The sequence below is a fragment of the Nyctereutes procyonoides genome, unplaced genomic scaffold (genome assembly GCF_905146905.1).
Source record: "Nyctereutes procyonoides isolate TBG_1078 unplaced genomic scaffold, NYPRO_anot_genome, whole genome shotgun sequence".
Classification (NCBI taxonomy): domain Eukaryota; kingdom Metazoa; phylum Chordata; class Mammalia; order Carnivora; family Canidae; genus Nyctereutes; species Nyctereutes procyonoides.
The window spans coordinates 46,271,215-46,293,779 of record NW_026575135.1 but is presented as its reverse complement, the minus strand read 5'-3'; the positions used below and the strand labels follow the sequence as shown (position 1 = coordinate 46,293,779).

The 22,565-nt window shown below is 38.5% G+C and overlaps 1 protein-coding gene across 8 annotated transcripts in view; it reads left to right on the top strand.

The window, feature by feature from the left end:
- KDM4C (lysine demethylase 4C) overlaps window positions 1–22,565 on the top strand; it is a 428,768-nt gene that overhangs the window by 358,528 nt on the left and 47,675 nt on the right. For all 8 annotated transcript variants that reach the window (XM_055302072.1, XM_055302075.1, XM_055302073.1 and 5 more), the window contains one exon: window positions 7,785–7,970. In XM_055302072.1, the coding sequence (XP_055158047.1) occupies window positions 7,785–7,970 (186 nt within the window). The remainder of the gene's footprint in view (window positions 1–7,784; window positions 7,971–22,565) is intronic.

The window sequence follows — 22,565 nt, the reverse complement described above, 5'->3', positions numbered from 1 at the left end:
GAGGAGGGTGGGGAAACAGAGGACTTCTGTTATGAGCTGATGCATGAGTATTCAGATTGAGTTTTACTGTACCATTACATAGTGTCTGCTATTCACAATATCCTGAGATGGCTGAGGTCAGACGGTTCTGTGTAGTGTGCTGCCTCTCACAAAAGCAGCCCAACCCTATAGTGTTAGTCCACCATGGACCTTGGTGTCCCGTGTTCCCTCTCCCCTCCTTACCCACCTGCTCTTGAGCTTTCTGGGTAAACTGATTTCTCTTGGTATCGATCTGCCTCTCTCTCTGCTCCTTCTGAATCTTGCTCTCATATGACACCTGTTGCAGTCTGCTTTTCCTCCTGGCTAAGATGTTTCCATGTCTGTTGTCTCCTGGACTGTAAGCTTTTTGCTGTATGACTCAGACTGCATTATATCAGTGTTCCTCCAGTGACTGACTTAATGAATACTGATGAACAGAACATAAATTTTACAGATAGAATTGAAAGAGAACAGGAGGATTCTCTATTAAAACCTGTGTTTAAGGTCTTGAAGTAAAATGCAAGGTTCAACAGCCTCAACAGTACTGTTATCCATTGAGTCTAACGTTATTCCCTCTTTCAGTTGGGAATGTTAGTTTGCTGTGCAGCACTTAGAAAAAGTGTCTTTGGATAGCAAAAGGAAAAGGGAATTAGCTAATATATCATTATCATTAGCTTGTTACTTGTCTGATAGGGAAACACTAGTTAAAAAGCATTCGTTATCTGTTTTGGAATTACTTGCCTATTTATTGAAGAAAAAAGAATCATAAAATTGTCAAAACAACAGTAAAATCATACTGCAAATCATATTAAAAGAAAAAAAAAGGATGGGATGTACTTTGAACTTCCAACTCCTTCACAGCTCATCATTTCTTGATGCCCTTTGCCAAGCTGTGTGCTCAAGGAATCTAATGATACACAAAGCCTCATTGCCAGATACTTCATTAATTCCTCAACCCATTAGGAGCCTTAATGGCCTATGCCATTGGAATAAGTATGGAAATCCAGTCCCCAAAGAAAGTACAGTGGTCTATAAATCATACTCGCCCGAGGATTCTCTCAGCCCTTGACACAGAAGAATAGATGAAAAATCATTGTACTTCCTGAATTGCCTTATCCTAGAGGATCTCAGAATAATCGACGTCCTTTAACCCTTTAATCCTCAGTCCATGGTTCTCAAAGTGTGGTCCCTGGATCAACAGCATCAGCACTACTGGGAGCTTGTTAGAAATGCAAATTCAGTGGCCCTAGCCAGGCACACTGAGACTCTAGGTGTGGGGCCAGCCATCTGTAGCTATGACTCTGCAGGCCTCCCTGCGACTCTGACTGGCTCTAAAGTCCCTGTGGAATAGTTCTATAGTGAGGGCTCTTTTTTCTTTCTTTCTTTCTTTTTTCAGTGTTGAGGAAACAGATGAGCAGGTGCATAGCTTCACCATGATCTACTTGTTTGGATTCACTTTAATGTAGCTATTACATCCCAGCCATCCTCCCTAGGAAACAGGAAGGGGAAGGACACTTTATAGTCATTCTCTCGTGTTGTCTTTGCTAGCATTTTCCTGCTGTGCTGGATAGCAGCCCGCCTCAACTTTGTTCTGAAGCACCCAAAATGGTGCTCTTCTAGGCTGCCTTATTTGACTTCTCAAACTGCCTGATTCATTAACTGTCATCTACTGACTGGCTCCTCATCCTTTTCCTAGTAGGACAGTAGTACCTCCATGGATTGCAGGAAGAATGACCCTATCTTTCTGAACCTTTTCTGCTTCTGAATGCCTGATAATCTAGCTGTTCACACACTCTCTGCTACCCCTGTCCTTCTAGAATCTGTGTTGCTCCTACCCCCATCCATTTTTACTAAGGCCGCTGCTAGAGAGGGTCTTTCTTACAGAATACAGACTGTCCAACCTTGATCTTCAGTTAGTGGCTCTATTTAGAGGAAGACGTAAAATTTCTGTCAACAAAGGATAACAGAGTAAAAAACTCAAAATTTACCTTCCTCCAATAGCTATTTTCCTAACCCAAGTCCTCATCATCCTGTGCCTCAATATTTCTGTCACTTCCTAACAGTTTGTTTTCCCACCTTGATCCATCTTTGCTGTGAGAGTGATCATTCTTTTTACTTTTTTTTCTTTTTCTTTTTTAATTTAAATTTTAGGTAGCTTACATATAGTGTAATATTGGTTTTTCTGGAGTAGAATTCAATGAACACCCAATGCTCCTTATAACAAGTGTCTTCCTTAATACCCATGACCCATCCAGCCCATCCCCCACCTACATCTCTCCATCAACCATCAGTTTGTTCTCAGTCGTTAGGAGAGTGATCATTCTTAAATACTAATTCTATCAATTCTCAGCCTATTAACTTCAAATATGTGCTCATGGCCTATGTGGCAGGGGTCAGCAAACTAAGGTGTGTGCTTGCTGTTAGAAATAAAGTTGTACTAAGGCAGGAAACCACAAATGTTGGAGAGGATGTGGAGAAAGGGGAACCCTCTTGCGCTGTTGGTGGGAATGGGAACTGGTGCAGCCACTCTGGAAAACTGTGTGGAGGTTCAATAGATCTGCCCTACGACCTATCAATTGCACTGCTGGGGATTTACCCCAAAGATACAGATGCAGTGAAACACCGGGACACCTGCACCCCGATGTTTATAGCAGCAATGTCCACAGTAGCCAAGCTGTGGAAGGAGCCTCGGTGTCCATCAAAAGATGAATGGATAAAGAAGATGTGGTCTATGTACACAATGGAATATTACTCAGCCATTAGAAACGACAAATACCCACCATTTGTTTCGATGTGGATGGAACTGGAGGGTATTATGCTGAGTGAAATAAGTCAATCGGAGGACAAACATTATATGGTCTCATTCATTTGGGGAATATAAAAAATAGTGAAAGGGAATAAAGAAAGGAGAAAAAAATGAGTGGGAAATATCAGAAAGGGAGATAGAACATGAAAGACTCCTAACTCTGGGAAACGAACTAGGGGTGGTAGAAAGGGAGGTAGCGGGGGTTGGGAGTGACTGGGTTATGGGCACTGAGGGGGTCACTTGATGGGATGGGCACTGGGTGTTATTCTATATGTTGGCAAATTGAACACCAATAAAAAATAAATTTATAAAAAATTTAAGAAAAGATAGACATTAAAAAGAAAAAATAAAGTACTGAAATACAGTAAGTCATCATTTGCAGGTTATCTGTGGCTGCTTTTGTGCTACAGTGGCAGAGTTGAGTGTTTGCAACGGGGACTCTATACCATACAAGCCTAAAATATCTATTATCTGGCACTTTAAGAAAAAGTTTACTACCCTTGGTCTGTTTACACATAATACAGTGGCATATTTGGGTTTAGCTCTGCCAATTTAAAACGTTTTTTTCCCTTTGTGCTTGTTTATTCCACTTCTGTTTCCTTCCTTTCGTGTCTTTGTTTGAACTTATAATTTTTCCTTATTCTGTTTTGTTTTTCACATCATTAGGTAATTGATACTTTTACCCCGTCCCAGACAATTCAAGAACGTTAGAACATTTTAAACGTCCTTTGCCACTTCTTTATGTGCTTAAATTGTCATCTTTTCTAATTCTCTATATTTGAAACCCAGAAGACATTACTATTACTGTTTATAAAGTCAGTATTCATTTAGACTTATCTACATATTTAGCATTTTGGTTGCTCTTCACTTCACACATACATCTCATCTTTGTATATGGAAAAGAAAAGAAAAAGGCTTTATGTTTGGCCTCACATTTGAATGATAATTAGGCTGAATATAGACCAAATTTAATTTTCCTCTGGAAACTGAAGACGTTGTTTTGTTATCTGTTAGCATTCACCGTTGCAAATTAGAGATCTAATGGTAATCAGATTTTTCCCTTTTCTTCTCTGGAAGATTTTGAGATATTTCTCTTTTTATTTTGAGGTTAATATGTGTGTAGGTGATTTTTTTTTTTTAATCCTACTTGTTGGGCTTTTTTTCAAGTCTGGAAAATTTCTGTTATTTCCTCTTTTTTTATTCCTCTAAGATGCCTTTTAGAAAGATAATAGAACATCTGGATCTCTTTTCCATTTTGCTTAGCATTTGTGTTCTATTTTTTAAAATTTTCTTCTGTGTTCTGTACAATCTCTAGGCTCCATATTCCAGTTGCTAATTTGACCTTCAGTGGGATACAATCCAATATTCAGCACATCTTGATTTTTTTTGACTGATATTTTGAATTTCTTTACTATGTAGTTGTTACTTATTTTCTAATTAATGAGGTATATTTTAGAATCTCTATCATTATATACACTTTACCTCTTTTCAACTCAGTTTGTACTTCCATTTAACTTGACTCCTTAGGTCAGATATTCTTCTATTTAGTAATCATAGCACCTCTCGTTTATTTTTGTTTTCCCTCAAATGATTGTGATTTTGAAAGTATCTGGTTATATTTTAGTTGTGCATGGTGTGTACACTTTTTCCTTCTTCAGCCCAAATGAGAATCCACTTATCTTACTGGTGAATAATGAGTCAGATTTTAGGATTGGATTCAGATCAAAGAGGATTACCTCACTGTGGTTAATGATTGGGCAGGATGGACCATCGGCTGGTCCAACAGTGGGTAGTTTGTCTTTTAGGTTTTTGCTTCTACTCTTGGCATTGGCCTTGCCAGAACCATCTCCTCAGAGGTACCAACTAACAACTGTTTGCTGGGGATATGCTCCCTGTCATTACTTGCAGTTTTTCTTGGTAGTCAGTACTATTATGGTTTTACTCTTTTTCCTTTATCTTTATGTAGGGATTGGAACTGGGAAAGTTGTAGCACAGGCTGAGTCCATCATCTTGATCCAATCAGCCATGTGTTTCCTGAAGGCCTTCTTGCCTTCCTGTCTTGCCTCCAGGCATAACTCGTTGCACCAGTCATTCAGGTTCCATATGTGTCTTTGTCTCTACTTCTTTCAGTGTGCTTATTACATTTACATTGTACCATTGTTAAGAACTATTTGTCCTTGTCTTTGCCCTGCTGAATTAAGTTCTGTGGCCCAGATATGTGTAGGTGTCAGATTGCCACAAGATGTTTCATCCAGGATACAGAACAACTGGTTTAGTACAAGCAAGTGAAAATGGCGTTTGGAAATACAGCACAAACTGTACTATAAGATACAGAATGGCTCCCCTAGTCCGTTTTATGTATTTCTCTATCTCCTCAAAAACCTGGTTGCTGTTTAAGTCAGACTTCCCAACTCTATGAATAAACATTTTCCAGAGCATCAAATTATAATAGTCTGACATTAGGTTGACTTTGTAAGGATACTGGTTGTATCCTTAGAAATGCCCACTTCTCATCTTCCTGGGAAAGGAGAGGCCTTCCCTTATGAGATTCCAAGAACTGAGTCCTCACTGGGCTTAAGTGTATTATCTCTGTTTCCTTTGCCTTTCCTGGAGGTCCTCTGTTTAATTAGGAAGTTGATGGTGGAAGAGGCTGGAGTTACCAATTCATTAATTAGCTTAAGTCATAATACTCTAGTACTCTTTTTTTTTTTAAGATTTCATTTATTCATTCATGAGAGACATACAGAGAGAGGCAGGGACACAGGGAGAGGGAGAAGCAGTCTCCCTGCAGGGAGCTCAAAGTGGGACTCCATCGTGGGACCCCAGGATCATGATCTGAGCCAAAGGCAGTTGCTCAACCACTGAACCACCCAGATGCCTCAGTCTTTCCTACTCTTTTTTTTTTTTTAAGATTTTATTTATTTATTCATGAGAGACACACATAGAGAGAGGCAGAGACACAGGCAGAGGGAGAAGCAGGCTGCATGCAGGGAGCCTGACGTGTGACTCAATCCTGGGACTCCAGGATCAGGCCCTGGTCTGAAGGCGGCGCTAAACTGCTGAGCCACCGGGGCTGCCCAGTCTTTCCTACTCTTAAAAAAATCCTATTTAATTAGGAAAATGGGAAACCATTTTTACTTTCAGATCTGTCAATATCTGAACTTAGTCAAATGCTGCCTTTCAGGTAGTATGATTAGGCTCTTAAAAGATTGTCTGATTATGTCTGGGGCTCATGATACGAGTTTTTCCTATTATATCTGCCATCACAATTCTAAAAATTGGAATTGGCAAAAAAATACCAAAATACCAAGAATTACCAAGAATGTATTGACACTGATAGCAACAATTGCTAAGACACCTAGATATTAAATAATGCTTTTATTCAGATTATAATGGGTCCTATTTCAGTTCTGTGGTTCTGTGGTGTGTGTGTGTATGTGTGATAATCAGCTAAGCCACATCCTTAACTACCACTTAAAAGTACTTAATTGTACATTGAATCCAGGTGTATAAAAATCCTGGCGTGTAGTGCCCTTATGGGGACTAGTGAGAAATAAGACTGCTCAGATAGACTCTAAAGGCCTATTATAAGCTTTTCCCTTCCATGTCATACTGTTCCTTCTTTCTGGAATGTTTTGGAGATAAGGAGAAGCCTTTGAAGGACATTTAAACAGGGGGCTGACACTGGATTTATGTTGTAAAGAGATCATTCTGGCAGGCCTGTGGAAGATGAATGGAGATGGAATAAAAGACCAATAAGAAAGGCATTACTATGGTGGGTACCATGGGCAGAGGCAGTAGCAGTTGGTATAGATGGGCAGGGAAAGATCAGAGCAAGACTAAGGTACAGAATCTAGAAGACTAAAGTTGCTGATCAGACAGATGTGAGGACAAGGAAGAGTTAGAAGTTAAGTGCACATTGACTCTTACAGGTATGTGATAAAATATTATGATCCCCAAAAGGCATTGAGTTTAAGTACCTTTTCTGTCCTGGGAAGGAAAATGTCCCTATAAAAGAAGAGCAGCTGTGCCAGTATTTGATCAGATTGCAGACCTTTTTCATCCTTAGGAATGAAAAGTCAAAGCTTTTTGATCATTCTGTTTTTTCTGCTTTCTAAACCTACCCTATGTTGTTCTAGAACCATTTTTTTCTAACCCTAAATAATTCATTAATCGTACATTTAGTGAAGCTGTTTGATTTTTCCCATCTTTCATAACAAATATATTGATAATATCTAGGGCTAATAGTATACAATTTAATTTTTAGATTGTGATAATAATTATTGCTGTTTTTATTTTCGTTCTTTCTTCACCAGGCATAGCAGCTATAGATACTCAACAAAATTATGCCCTTTGGGGTGATTTTTCAATTTTCTCACTTTGGGAAGCCTATTTTAATGTCAGTCATGAAGGGTTCAGATTTGTATTACTAAACACTTGAGCCTCTAGTTTCCACATTGGACCATTAACATTTTACAGTTCCTTGACTATCTCTGTGCTATTTAGGATATTTCTGAAGACCTCATCTAATTTAGGGGAGTAGGTACCTATCTTCCAAACCCACATTTTATCTCTTAATGTACCAAGAGCCCTGCCATGCAGAAGGTAAAAGAGAAGTAACTGAAGCATTCATGGGTAATTTACAGGAGCACCCTTGGAGTCTTTCCTCACTGTGCCTAGAGAAGCATATGCAAAGAGTTTGGCTTTCCTAACCACAGGAAGTATTTCAACATATGTTTGTTTGGTAGTATGTGACCATCAGAGTATGTTTCATTAAAAGTATACTACTTATATTGTCACAGTTGCTCTCATCACTTGGTCCTCTGGAGGGTCAGGACATGTTGATATGATTATATCAGAACTGATTAGTTCTGCCCCTCCAATAGCTATTATTCTGTGAGGCATGGAAGTCGGCTAAATTACAGAGTTTGAATTGATGTTCTTTGTTTTAACCCTCCAGAAATGCATCTTCTGCAGACACCGGGTTAAGAAGGTTTCTGGAGCCTGTATCCAATGTTCTTATGGCCGCTGCCCAGCCTCCTTCCATGTCACGTGTGCTCATGCTGCTGGGGTGCTGATGGAGCCTGACGATTGGCCATACGTGGTGAACATCACATGCTTTCGCCATAAGATCAACCCAAATGTGGTAAGGTCCTTTCTTCCTTCCCTGTTGCCAAGACTGCATATATATTCTCTCCTGTACACTTCCCAGGGCTAGCGTGCTCTACTCTGTAATGTTACTCATTGTTGACATGTCCAGACTGTGAGTTCTTTGAGGGCAAGGATCATACGTTATTATTTACTAGTATTTGCCCAGGACCCATCAGTGTTGTGGTCCATGTACCTATACATTCTGGCCTTTGGGTTTTATTTCATCTCTTCTAGAAGAAACACAGAACAGTGACACAGTAAAAGGAAGGGGGCAAGTGGTCACAGATATTTGGGGCCTTGCTGCCTGAGGTAGGATAAGCTAGGTGCAGCATGGAGGCCCTAAGAAAAGTGGGGACAATTTCAGAAAAGCAGAAATGTAGAAGTATAGAGGTCACTTTTTTCTGCCTTTTCTACTTCACTCAGGACTGAACCTTTTTCTGGACAAAGAATGCAAGTAAATAGCATGTGAATTTAACTATAGTTTCCTGTTGTTGGTAAATGGAATCTTTCATTTGTTTTAAAAGTTTAGAAAAATTAGGACAGTGTGGAGATGGCTGATACGCCTTTGTTACTTTTCCAGTTAACTGTAATTGTTTTTGGCTGCCAACAGGGAGCAGCTTTGCTAACTTGCTGCCCTTTGCTTCCCTGGGAGGGTTGGCCACAGACTATTTGCATCCTAACATACTTGTCCTATGTCTCTAATAACCTCCTGTGAGCAGCCTGCCAGGTAGTCAGTATGGACTTGGGGAGCCATGACCCATACACAATAAATCTCCTGGCTTTTTAATGATTACAGCAACTTCCATTGGCGCCTTGAGAGATACTTGATGTTTGTGGGTTGGGACTTTGTTTGGATGTGTGTGAATGCACAAATGTACAAAATAACATCACCAACTGTCACATCTATTTTGAAGTTACTTTTCATGTTTTAGGTGACAAGTTGCATATTCATTCATTCATTCATACTTTTTCCTTACTTAGTTTCTTGAATTGATGGGTTTTTACTAGGAATAGTATTATATATTCAGCAGAAAGTACATTTTAGCAACTTTAAAAAATTACAGTAATCACACATTGCATTACTCTGGTGCTTTGCCATTTATAATGTGTGGTCAATAGCATTACCTCATTAGATGACACATGGGAATGCATTTTGAGATGTGAAACCACCTCATGACCTCCCAAGTCAGAGTAATTTGTGTTCACACTTGGACTCTGCCAGCAACACATGTGCAACTTTGTGCACGTTCTTATCTCTGAACCTCAGCGTCCTTGTCTACAAATAAAGGCATGCCTGTCTCACTATGTTGTTTTCAGTCCATGACACAGAATAAGCCCTCAGAAAATGAAAATTGTATTATTACTTTCTCTTTCACTACTGTGGCTGCTGGCTTTGGTGCTACAGTTCTATATGAACTGGGCCACATGAGTAGTATTATCCTGGCTTCAAGGATAAGAAACCTAAGTGCAACAAGGTTCAATTTCTTGCCCTAGTGGATTCAGTTAATGAGCAACAGGTGCTGGAATGTAAATACTTCTCCAGCACATTCTCTATTATTTGTTGAATGACTCCAATACTTGAATGGTGCTAGAGGTGTTCATTTGAGGCTTTGCTTGGGATCACACATTCTTATTTTAATATTCCAAAGCTGTGCGGTTAACTGATGATTATATTGAAGTTGCTATTAAAGAGATCCAGATGTTTAATCAGGACTTCTTTCCTCCTAATTATGATGTGTGGTTCAGTCAGGTTTATGTTACTAATTGTTTCATAATGACCAAAAGGAACATCTACTCTCCCCTATGAATCCACTGTAAGTTTGGTATACTTTGTGAAACATGGGGAAAACATCATATAATTTATATCAAATGGCAGGTTTTCCTTATGAAGCTAAAATTTTAGTGTTTAAATTGTTTTTGCAAAGTTCTCTGGCAGGAAGCACAATGAATCCTGGATTTCCAAAATATATTTCTGGTAGCTATTACTTATTCATTATTCTTCAGTTGGACTTCAAGTATGGAAGTATGGATTCTTCCCCAAAATGTTTGACATTTGGAATCCTGGATTTCCAAAATATATTTCTGGTAGCTATTACTTATTCATTATTCTTCAGTTGGACTTCAAGTATGGAAGTATGGATTCTTCCCCAAAATGTTTGACAACTAACCAGAAGGAGTTCATAAAATCTGGTAACTTTGGTTAAGAGCATGTGGATCACCTATTGCACTGAATATGCTTTACTTTTCAAGCATAAATAAGTTCAAATTAATTCCAGTATTTCTCTTTGTGCAAACTGTATATGCCAGGGGTTATGCTCTCAAGAGTTGGAACTATAGTTTGGCTGTATTTTCACCATACCTTGATTATTTGGGAGTAGTGGGCAATTGCTGAATCATAGCAGTGAAAACTATAAAATCAAATTCAGATGAACTCGGCAGTCATTTTACAGAATAGAAGACACCTATATAGTTTAGGTGAAATGAAGTATGAAGCTACAATTGCATAGCTTAGGATCTGCATTTTTACTCACTTTGTTTTTTTTTCCTTTATTTTTTTATTTCTCCCCATTTTTTGTTTTTTGTGGGGTTTTTCTGCACCAAAAGGACCATTCTAAGGCAACTTCTACTCTTCCTTTAATGCCAAAAATACTCTAGATATACTGGCTTTTTCAGTGTTATTGAACATAAAATCATTCTGGATAATAGTGTAAAAATCTCATCAGATTTATTATAATGCTTCTTCCATTAGATGATAAGCACCCTTTTAATTGAAGATGTGGAATTTTAGGGGAGCCTGGGCGGCACAGTCGGTTAAACATCTTACTCTTGATTTCAGTTCAGGTCATGATCTTGGGGTCATGAGATCAAGTCTCTTGATGGGCTCTGCACTCAGTGTGAGGTCTGCTTGGGATTCTCTCTCTCTGCCCCTCCCTGCCACATGCTATCCCTCTCTCTCTCAAATAAATAAATAGGGACGCCTGAGTGGCTCAGTGTTTGAGCATCTGCCTTCAGTTTAGGTCGTGATCCCAGCATCTTGGGATCAAGTCCTGCATTGGGCTCCCTGCAGGGAGCCTGCTTCTCCCTCTGCCTATATCTCTGTCTCTCTGTGTGTCTCTCAGGAATAAATAAATAAAATCTAAAAAATAAATAAATAAAAATAAAATAAATAGATCTTTTAAAAAATGCTAGTATTTGAAAAAATACGTAGCTTCCAAAATCTTAAAGATATGAATATGTTACAAAAAGTGCACAGCTAATCCCTGTTATTTTAATCTAAATTTTTATATGTATTTTTCAGTGTTTTTGTCAAGCATGCTGTTTGGCACCTGCTGTCTTTCAAATGTAAGATTTCATTTGTGTGTGCATGTGAATGTGTGCATGTGTGTTTATGTTGTAGTGTTGTGGCACTTGACCACCCACCCTTGGCCATGATTTAGTGTGAACTATTTCCTGGGTCTATTTCAGAAGGTTCCATTGGATGTATTTCTAATCACTTATGTGGATGTTACACAGATGTTTGTAAGGAAAAAGAAAACCAAAGAACACAATAAATCATAAAATGGTTTTGAAACTAGGAGCCTTGAAAACATATTCCTTCTTCAAAGGAAACAATGAGCCACTCTTAAAGTAAATACTTCCTGGAAAGTACAGCTACCACACAGGGTCTGTCTCCTCACACCTGAGTAAACTAGAGGGTGTTCAATGAAAGAGACACCTGATTAATGGAGGGCAATGGAGGTGAGAAGATGACATGTACACATCTTTTTGTGGGGGCAAATTACTTCCATAAACCTTGTTGGATTAGAGTATTCCATATATGCAGTGTTGGAGCACTAAAATCACTTGCACTTTATACATTAGTTCATTACAATGAATAAAGCCTTTTTAATAAATACCTTGTATGAGGTACATCATTTTTGTCGGTGCCCTCTCCTCTTGAAAAATATGACATTTGAGAAGTTTGTTTCTTTCATACTTATTCTAAGTTGTGCCTATTAAGATGGAGACAGACACCTATTCAAAAAAGTGAAAGAACTTTTATAGAGAAAATATTTTGGGTATTATTTTATTCAATATTATTTTAACTCAATTATTTTTAATTAGGTCATTATTTTAATTAGATTATTTAGCTAGGTTTAAGTAGTATTTTGACTAGCTCTTTGGCCACCCATGGAAATTGCTTGGTATAAATTTGTTACAATAATGCTCTACTGCTAAGGAATGGGATTAGTAGAAAAGAAAAAGAACTAATATTTACTGAGCATCTTTATGTCAAAGGTGTGTCAGATATTTCATAGGTGCACCTTATTTCAAAGCAGTGTTATTGATGTGGATAATGGAAAGTAGTGGTTATGTTGGCTTCCGTATTGGTAGCTCCTACTCTTTTGTTATTCTCCCCTTCTGGCCATTCTTCATGTCTTATTCTGGCCACTCATCCTTGTAATAGAGCTTTAGGCCTTGTTTGGCACTTACTTTTTTCCCTCAGCCTTTGGGTCTTCAGGCCAGCTTCCCAGGCAAGCTTCAGTGAACTCCTTCTGTGTCATCACTATGTATGGCTCAGGACAGGATCCATGTTGCACTGGATCTGGTGAAGGGCTCAGAGCAGCATGGCTATATAGCTAACCTTTGGTGGTACTGGAGTGAAATACCTGTCAAAATTAATAAAATCTTTGCTTGGTTTGTAAAAATAGCTCTCACTTTACCAACATGTAGAATGATGGATGATCAAAGCTTCTAAATTCTAAACCCTAGAATGGTTCTTAATCACAGTAATATATTGTATAGCATATTATACTTCCAATATCAGTTTTTGAGAAAATGCATAATGACAAAAAACCTTTGAGAAATTGGTAACACTTTTATATGAATTCACTAATTATAATAAATCTTCAGTGTTTCAGGTTGATTGTGGATCGATAGGGAGAGACCCAGCACTCACTCCCACTATAATTTTCCATCTGATTAGCTAAGGATATAGAAATGTATTGGAAATGTTTTGATCAGGGAGGGTAGAAGTGTATGCAACCTATCCTCACAAAGCTTCCCTGGACTTTGTTTCTCTAGTGAGTATACATAGTTGCCTGTGTGTATGGTGCTGCCAGATATGAAACAAAAGATCTGTCACTCTGCCACAGGCATTTATACTTTTATCCATGTATTTTACTTTATAAAATGTTTATAAACATGAAGTTTTTAAGCCAGAATCAAGGTCAAGAAGGCCACATATTCTACTAGAGGAAGAAGGTAGACTCAGTTCCCATATGGGTACCAGAGCAATATCTCCCTCCAGTGGAGATACGGTTCTAGAAACATTTTTTCCTGGAGTCTACCCCTGTATCTGTTTAATGACTCTTAATCCAGTTAGTTCCAATAGGCATTTTGGTTTGAAGACCAAAATTACATCTCACCATATGTTGCATTTTACTGTATGGTGCCCCTTGGGCCCTTGATTGGTGGTCATAGGATTATGTTTTTGTAATCAGGCAGCATTTATTTAATTCACATCAGTAGGTAGGACTTTGCTTGACTGTACTTTATATTATTTGACCCTTTTGAGCATCATTTTGGTTTATAGCCTTTTATAGACTGAATGGGTACCAACTGACCATAATTTTCTTCTGGTTGCTTCTGTCACACTTTGACCATTTGGAGCCTCTTCCAGATGAATTTATTTTCCTAATTTAAAACCACTTCCAGACATCTTTGAAACTGTTGTTTTATTTCAGTAAGAAATAGCAAAATCATCTTGATTTCCTTATTTCAAACATGGGATCAATGACTCATCAAGGAGCCCAGGTTCTTTGTTATACGTGCTCTATTAGAAAACAAATTTGGAATGAAGGATGCTTTTGTTTTGTTTTAGATTTTATTTATTTATTCATGAGAGACACAGAGACATAGGCAGAGGGAGAAGCTCCATGTGGGACTCGATCCCAGGGCCCTGGGACCATGACCTGAGCCAAAGGCAAATGCTCAACCACTCAGCCACCCAGGTGCCCCTGATGGGTGTTTTTTGTTTTGGTTTCATGAGAGCACCAGCTACTTTGACAACGGGGCCATGTTTGTGACAGAGCAGGAAAATAATTTTTTTTTCAAAAGACCAAGGGTTTATGTTTATATGTCCAATTTTTTTTTCTGTCTTTAATAAGTTTATTTTTATATTCTAATTTGAGGGCTTATCAATATGCCCTGTTATCCTGTTATCATTAACTGGTCATTTGATGTCACAGCATAGGTTGTCATACTACATGTGTTTATATTATGTTGCTGATAAAAATTTTAGGGGTCTTTGTTTTCTTTTCTTTTTTTGATTTTACCATTGGATCAAGTGTCATGGAATTGGCTTCAGCGGTTGTATGTCTAGAAAAATCCCACTTTCAAGCATCACCTAAACACCTCTTATCTAAAACAACAACAACAACACAAAATCCTATCTTCCTTTAAGGAATAGTAAAAGCAATGAAAATATATGGCAGTAAGTATTATAACACCATTGATACTACCAATTTTAGGATTTTCAAAAAATATAAAATTTTGATGTTTTGTTTTGTTTAAAATTCTTTTAATTTTCAGTGAGCATAGAGCCCACCACCTTGTCACTACCCACTTGTCCAGCACCAGAGCTCCTTATTATAGCCCATTATTCTTTAGAGGGTGGCCTTTTGATTCTCAGCTCCCTTTTGTTATCCTTTCAGGATAACTTGAAAACGTTTTAAACTTTTTTGAAGAAAGGATGCAATTGGGGTGGAACCCTCATAAAATGTGACCCCATTCCAAGATTTTTAAAAGAACTGAAACTAAGGAAAATAAAGCCACTTTTTAAAGACTTTCGGGATTAGAGAGAAACTGTTTCATAACAGATTGGCCATGCATACTGCCCACCTCCCCTTTTGTATCTTAGCACTTATTTAGCCAGCTCATAAAAAATAATCTAGGCACAAAGGTTAGTTATGGAGAACTTCAGTTAGATTGCTGTGAAAGTGTTCAATTCAATATATAGGGGACCATGGAGTGTCCTGGAAATAAAAACATAATTTTTTTTAACTTCTCAGCCTAACTTTAAACATTCTTCCTGACATGCCCTCATTCACACACCTGTTTTAAGCAGATGTACTTTTTTGAAGAAATGATGATAAACATTTATTCAACATAAAACTTGAATTGTGTTTTAAAGACTTTACAAGTATATCATTTAATCTTCAATACACAAAGCACCATTTGTAGCAGGTACTATTATTAATCCCTTTAACAAATGAGGAAATTGAGGTGAAGGGTATTTGAGTTTCTATAATATATATTACCATAGATAGTAAGGGGAAGAATGGTCAAAACCAGGCACCTGATTCAGTGCCCAGACTCTTAGCTCCTATGCTCTATTACCATAATAAGATAGGCTAAACAAAGATAGGGATAAAATGTTCTGGGAGCCCAAATAAGGAAGCCACTAATTCTATTAAAGGCAGTCAGAATTCACAGAGAGGGTTACAACTATGGGAGTTTTGTCTCTTCTAAGTGCGGCCTTCTAATGCCAGAAAGTTTGCTTTGGCTCCAATAAGGTTGACAAATCAAACTCAGCAATGAATTGAATCCATCCTTTCTTTTTCCTTTTTATTTTCCTTCCTTTAGTCTGGATCTCAATGCTATGGCTCAACTCTGTCCACTTTTAGTTTCTCTCCCAACCTTTTTTTTTTTTTAATTTATTCTCTCCCAGTCTTTTAAGGAAGGGAACTAGAATATAGCTAACACTCATCTAAAAATGATCTGGTTGGTCTTTTTCTATCTCCCAGATTTGGGTGTCTTTGTGTTTTGTTGGCAATAGAATTGTTTTGGTGGATGTTGTTTTTCTTATAACAGTTTAGAAATTGCTAACTCCCACTCTGTTTAGTTAGGTTTGCTATAACCACCATACTCTTCTCAGACTTGTGCACAATCATCTAGTGTTTGTATATGGTTTTTTATTCTACATAAATCATTTTCTAAATGCCCTGCTGACTTTGCACTGATATTGAAAAACAGAATTCTAGGGACACCTGGGTGGCTCAGTAGTTGAGCATCTGCCTTCTATTCAGGTTGTGATCCCAGGGTCCTGGGATCAAGTCCCGCATCAGGCTCCCTGTGGGGAACCTGCTTCTCCCTCTGCCTGTGTCTCTGTCTCTCTCTCTCTATGACTTTCTTGAATAGATAAATAAAATCTTTTTCTTAAAAAAAAAAGAAATAAAAGAAAACACAATTCTAACCCAAGAAAAGATCTGGAGTAAAAAATTCTTAACAGTGATTTAAAAAAAATACAGTGGTGATTCAGGCCTGTGTCTGGTCAGTCTTCCTCAATCAAACATACAGTAAATAAAAGAAATCCCTTATCCTTTCATCAATAGAAATGTTTGGTTGCCATCTCAATTCATGTATCCTAGGTAACGGAAAGTTAACACCAGCTCTGTCTGGGAGGAGAAATATTTAGCAGAGACATTTTAGGATAGTTACATTGGGAATGAATCTTCCCCTTGTTTACTTTATTACGTAAAACCAGTGAAAACATCATTTTACTTAATTTTATAGAGAAGATGAAGTGTATCCTATTTCAAATTTTTCTGCCCTCTATTCAATACCCCACGTTTAGTTTCCTCCTCCTACTTCTGTAGCCATTTCCAGTGCATTTGGAAGGGTGGGATCAGTGAGCACAGAGCTTCTCTCCCCGATGCATTTTGTCAGGAGAAAAGGGCTTGAGTGGACCCGAAACAGAAGATGGGATGGCCCTAGTGTTTAGTCACTGGCCCTGGCTGTGAGGCAGAGAAGAGAGATTCCGCTGACACTCTGCCAGAAGCTCCTGGTTGAGCCCTCACAGACTCTGGGCCAGAGGCTCTTCTGCCTCAAATTGAGCCGTCTTCAACGTACTCTTCTGTGCTTCCCCCCTTTCCAGGTCTTTTTCAAAGTCTGACCCGTTATGAAGGGGCCGGTCCCAGGTCACACACCATCTGCAGGGGTTTTAGACCCATTTCTGATGCTAAGTGGTATTTCAAGGGGTTTTGAATCTTTGGGAAGAGAGAACAGATGCCTCCATTGCCAATTCCAGGTTTAATCAGCCAAGGACACAGAAACTGATCAGAATGGGGAGACCATGCAGACAGAGCATACAGGATGCCTGGGGGTGGTGCTTCTGCTATACCTTGTTCCCTATTGAGGCTACCGAGTTATGGCAGTGCCTGCATGGAGTTAGCTGCTGCTGCTGGATCTGAATAAAAGTCATGTTTTGAGACCATGCAGTTGCTCTTTATTAAGGATTTATATCTCCGTTCTAGAAAAATTCACCTTTCAGAGTCTGGGCCTTTCCATTTAAGGAAATTCTTGCAAGCAATCAGTTCTTGAATCAGATACAGAGTCAGCAAGGCCACATCCTCATCTATGGATAGAGAGCAGTGTAAGGTGCCAGGTGGTACAGAGAAATATCTCTTCCCTTAGAGTAACCTTTCTCCAAACTTTTATTTCTGATCCTTTAATCTGGTTGGATAAAAGAACATTATCTCAAATATATCTCCTGTAAACAACCAAATGCACTGGAAAAGTGTTAGAATATATATTGTGTGGGACATCTTATTTTACAAATAGACAGTACTTACTCTTGAAGGCCTGAGGAGCCCCTGAAATAACTTTGAAGCCACATGGAAGGGCTGAGGCCTTACATGGTTTTAACATGAGTGTTAATAGTTACCTTCTGTAGAGCCTTGATTAATTTAGATCTCTTATCTGACAGCTTTGGTTATCTTCATCTCTCTCAAAATGTGTAATAATGTGTGGCTTCACAGAAAAGAATGTATTGCTAAACTTTTTATTCTGGCCGCAAATGAATCCAGATTTTATTTAAAAAAATCAAGAAAGATTTGCATCTTGGTGCAGGTGTTTGTTTTTTATCACAAAAGCAGACTCATCAGAATCCCCAGGAGAAACTTGTTGGTGTTGTATTTCCTCTTGGCTCTGTTATTCCCGTCACATAGCCTGCATGCAACCTGGGAGCCAGTCAGCAGACCTAGGCTTGCACTGCGTGGAGGAGTGTTTTCATGGCACAGTTGATAGTTGGCAACTTAAAGTACCATACATACTGAAGAAATCAAGTCTTCCTCTCCAAGGACCACTTACCTGGTTTCATTTTTCAGTATAGGTAAGGTGTGTTTCCATGTAAAATGCTCGCTCACTTTTTCACAGAATTGATGTATCTCAGTACCCAGAAAATTTTAAACTTTTCAGCAATTTATAGTCTTTTTTTTTGAAAAAAATAATATAATTGAGGCATGCATTATTGTCTGATAGCTTGTTAAGAAAATTAAGTAGTGACACTAATCACATATTTTAACATTGGCATTAGAGTGAAGCACCATGGATACAGTGGAGAAATACAAGTGGAATGTGTCAACAGACAAAAGGAAAGGGTATTTGACATTCTAGCATCTTGTAAAGCATAAGCGGCAGAGTTTCTTAATTCCTTCATGTAGAAAACAGTAATTAGATGCCATAGTCATAATGAAATCCATAGGTACTGACAAAATATAATGAAAGTGTAACTTTTTAAGACTATTAACTGCAAACAGTAGAAATGGCAATTAAATACGTTCCAACATTTCTATCTAAAAAAGTACTCTAGGTCAACATTATATGTCTACTTTCAACAAACATGATGTATAAAACTCTGGATTAACTAAAAAGCCATTGTGCAGTCTCTTGGCAAGAAGCCAGTCAGCCTGGGGACATCCAGCTTCTCTGTCTTTCCTTTCTACAGGATGTTGGTGGCCATCTTGGGGTCTGACAATTTCACACCTGGAAATCAGTACTACTTTTCTTTCCAGGCAAAATTAAATGGTTTCTTGACCATTCTATTTTCTTTTTTTTCTTTTTCTTTTTTTAAGATTTACTTATTTATTTGAGAGAGATAGTGCTTGAGAGTGAGCACACATGGTGAGGGGCAGAGGGAGAGCGAGAGAGAGTCACAAGCAGACTCCACACTGAGCACAGAGCCCAACATGGAGCTTGATCTCATGACACCAAGATCACAATCCTGAGATCATGACCTGAGCTGAAACCAAGAGTCAGATGCTCAACTGATTGTGCCACCCAGGCATCCCTCTTGACCATTCTTTATCTGAAATTGGCTTGTTTTCTTTGTGAGATGCCATGCATTCTCTGTTTATCCCACATCATATGTAGTAGTCAGTGAAATTATAGAGGGCAGTATCCAAAGAAATAAAAGAAATTACTGTTTCTACATTTTAAAATAAAGCACTCTTTTCATTTTTTCTTTGCAGTGTTACTGAGATGGCATTCGGAAGTCTTTGCTTGGGGCAGGAGGCAAGGAGAAGTGAAATGCTCTTTTTTGGTGGGCATTAGATATCTTAATCCATTACTTTCCATTTTATTTGGCCCTCCTTGAGTATTCGATAAGCCTTTGGGTTAAATTTGCTCCCCCTTCCCTCATACTTTTCTCAGGAATTAGGAGAAAATACAGAATTTCCAAACCCCTATATTCAGTACTTTTTATTGTACCTTCAAATCTGTTATAACCATTATCATGTGTTGGACTGATGTCCTCACGAGATACTGAGAAGTAGCTTTGGCTGAGGCTGTGGGGACCACAGAGATTAACGTTAGCTGATATTTGAGAGAACTTGGGGGCTATAGGCATGAAACTGGAAAGGAAAGATTCCTGCTAGAACTTCTCAATTTTTTCCCCATCCCTTCCTGTCTCCACAAGAACCCCCACACGTCTCTTTTTTAAGCATGGTGTTGGGCACATAGATGGATTTAATTAACACTAGATAAATAGATGGGTATTCGTTTTCTTGATTAATAATGGAAAGATTATGTGGGTTTATCCTCTTTGACTAACATTGGTGAAGTAACTAGGCAGATTCTGCAATTATGCTGTTGTGATGGGCAGTAGAAAGCTTCTGGCTGGCTTTTCTTCCACTGTTCCTATGGCTATTTCTCCTGATATTTCAAAAGAAACTTAGGAACTTTCCAATTTCAAGCTCTCTCTCTCTCTCTCTCTCTCTCTCTCATTCATCCCCTCCCTCACACACATACACACACACACACACACACACACACTCACACACGCACTCTCTCTCTCTGTCCCTGTCTGTCTCTCCCCGCTTCTCATCCCCCTTTCTCTTTCTCCCTTTACTTCTCTCTTCTCTCTCCTCCTTTCTCTCCCCCTCTCTTGCTCATGCTCATATAACTACTGTATCTTTATAGAACCACAATTGCCTTTCACACCGTCATTTTCTCTTCTGTTCAAGGGGACCACCCTCCTTTTTTGGGAGCAGTGTATCAATGTAGATAAGGTGAATAAAAAATAATATAATAGCTAATATTTGTATAGTGCTTTTTATAGTTTACTGTGTACTTTCATACATCACTACATTATCTCATTTGGTCTGCACAGTACCACTGCACTGGTATTATTTTTGTATGCAATTTACAGATGATGAAAAGGCACTTCACGGAGGTTCACCACTCATTAAAAGATACAGAGTTTCCAGGTCATCAGAGTCAGAGCATCTGTGATATTCATTTAGACTACTGGTTTGGTAGTCACTTTTCCAACTTGAGACTATGGCTTGGATTAGCTTACATGACGTCATTATTTACCTGAGTTTTCTTCTTGGTGGCATGGAAAAACTATAAAACCATTTAATTAATCTGATTTATTTTGGTTTTCCTTGATAAGAACACTTTTCACATGTATTTTAGCTATTTTTAATTCATTTCCCAACTGTATTTGAGATTTAAAAATCCTTATTGGCAAGAATTACCATTTAGTGACACTTATTACTTTTCTCTGTTGAAAATGTCTCATCTGAAGTAACTTTTAAAAGTTGTTGTTTTACCTTATAACTGAGCCACTACTTTTCCTTCTCCTTCCCCCAAGTTATAATTCCTTCACCATTGTTTTTTTTCCAAGATTACTTTGAGTATTTTAGTCTCTTTGCATATTCATATAAATTTTAGAATCAGCTTGTTAATTTCTACCCACACACATGTGCACATATACACACACATACACACAGCCTACTCTGAATGTCTGAGATTTTTGTTGAACCTGTAGTTCTCTCCAGATTTTACTATTGCTACCGAAGAAGCCAGAAGAGTACCTGAAATGTAAAAGCCCAAGGCAAAGCATCTGAGGGCAGGCATCCAGGGACTCCCATGTTCAGTAGCAATTAATGAGGTTGTTTGTGACTTAGGAGGAGCTCATGTCAAGTCCCATCTTAGCAGTGGGAGGCTTCCAGCTCCACCAGCCTAACTGATGTGAACTTACCTGTCTGCTGTTTTTGAAGTAAGTTGTTTACTATTCAGAATAGAAAGCAAGTGGTGCCTACCTGTTGAGAGTTTCCTACATTAACCGAGCGAGCATCTAAAGATGGCTCTCCTGTCCAGTCCTCTTCACTTACCTACCAAACAAGACCTCTGAGGTGAGCTAATGACTCAGATGGGAAAGAATTAGTTTTTTTCTCAGTATCTTCTGCAGCCTGTTAATTATACTTCTATAGACATTAAAGTGAATAACACCTTAAATCTGCTAGGAGGGCAGCCCAGGTGGCTCAGCGGTTTAGCTCCGCCTTCAGCCCAGGGCCTGATCCTGGAGACCCGGGATCAAGTCCCACGTCAGGCTACCTGCATGGAGCCTGCTTCTCCCTCTGCCTGTGTCTCTGCCTCTCTCTCTCTTTCTCTTTGTCTGTAATGAATAAATAAATAAAATATTAAAAAAAAATCTGCTGGGAAACTGCTTAACACCATTTCCCACTGTATTATAGGTTTGTACTTTAAAACCCACAAGAAATAAAAATACATGTGAACAAACAGACATGTAGAAAATTAAATACTTGTGACATTTTTATAAGTCTGCATGCGCATTCCTGCTGTTAGAGCAATTATTTCTTCATGAAGCCCGAGGTATTTAGGTTCTTCTGGGTAGAAGATTTTTACCTAGATCTTGTAATTTTACAAAGAAAGCTTTCATTATTACAAGGCAAATTTATATGAGTGACTTCTGCATGAGTTTGGTAAAAGAAGAATAGTGTGTATTTACTCAGATCCCTCTAGGAATTTTTATAAAATGGTACCTTAAAAAATACAATAATAATATCTCATGGGTTATTAAATCATAGAATTGGGGAGAAATAATTAGGTTGAGAAGGTGAAGGAGTTACTGAAAATAAATAGAAATGTCCTTTTTGGCCTGTTCATTGGATAAGTTACTTCATTTCTTCAACTCTCCAGCTTTGCTGGCTCTGCATGTACTATTTTATTCAGATTTACACCCTTCATTAACATTATTATGTAGATAGAGAACCCAGTCAGGGATTTTCCCTAAGATACTATCTCTGCCCATGATTCATCTGGTCAGATGGTAGGCGACCCTTCTTCAAGATGTAAATGCAGCTGAGCCTTTTCTGAGTCTGATTAGGGAATCAGTAGATGGATTTTCCTTGCTTCTGCCTTTGCTTGAGAGGGTCTTATGTGAACTAACTGCTCCCTGCTCTCAACCCAGTGGGGAGAAGTGCTATTTGATAATGCAGTGCACACTCCAACCTCAGTACTT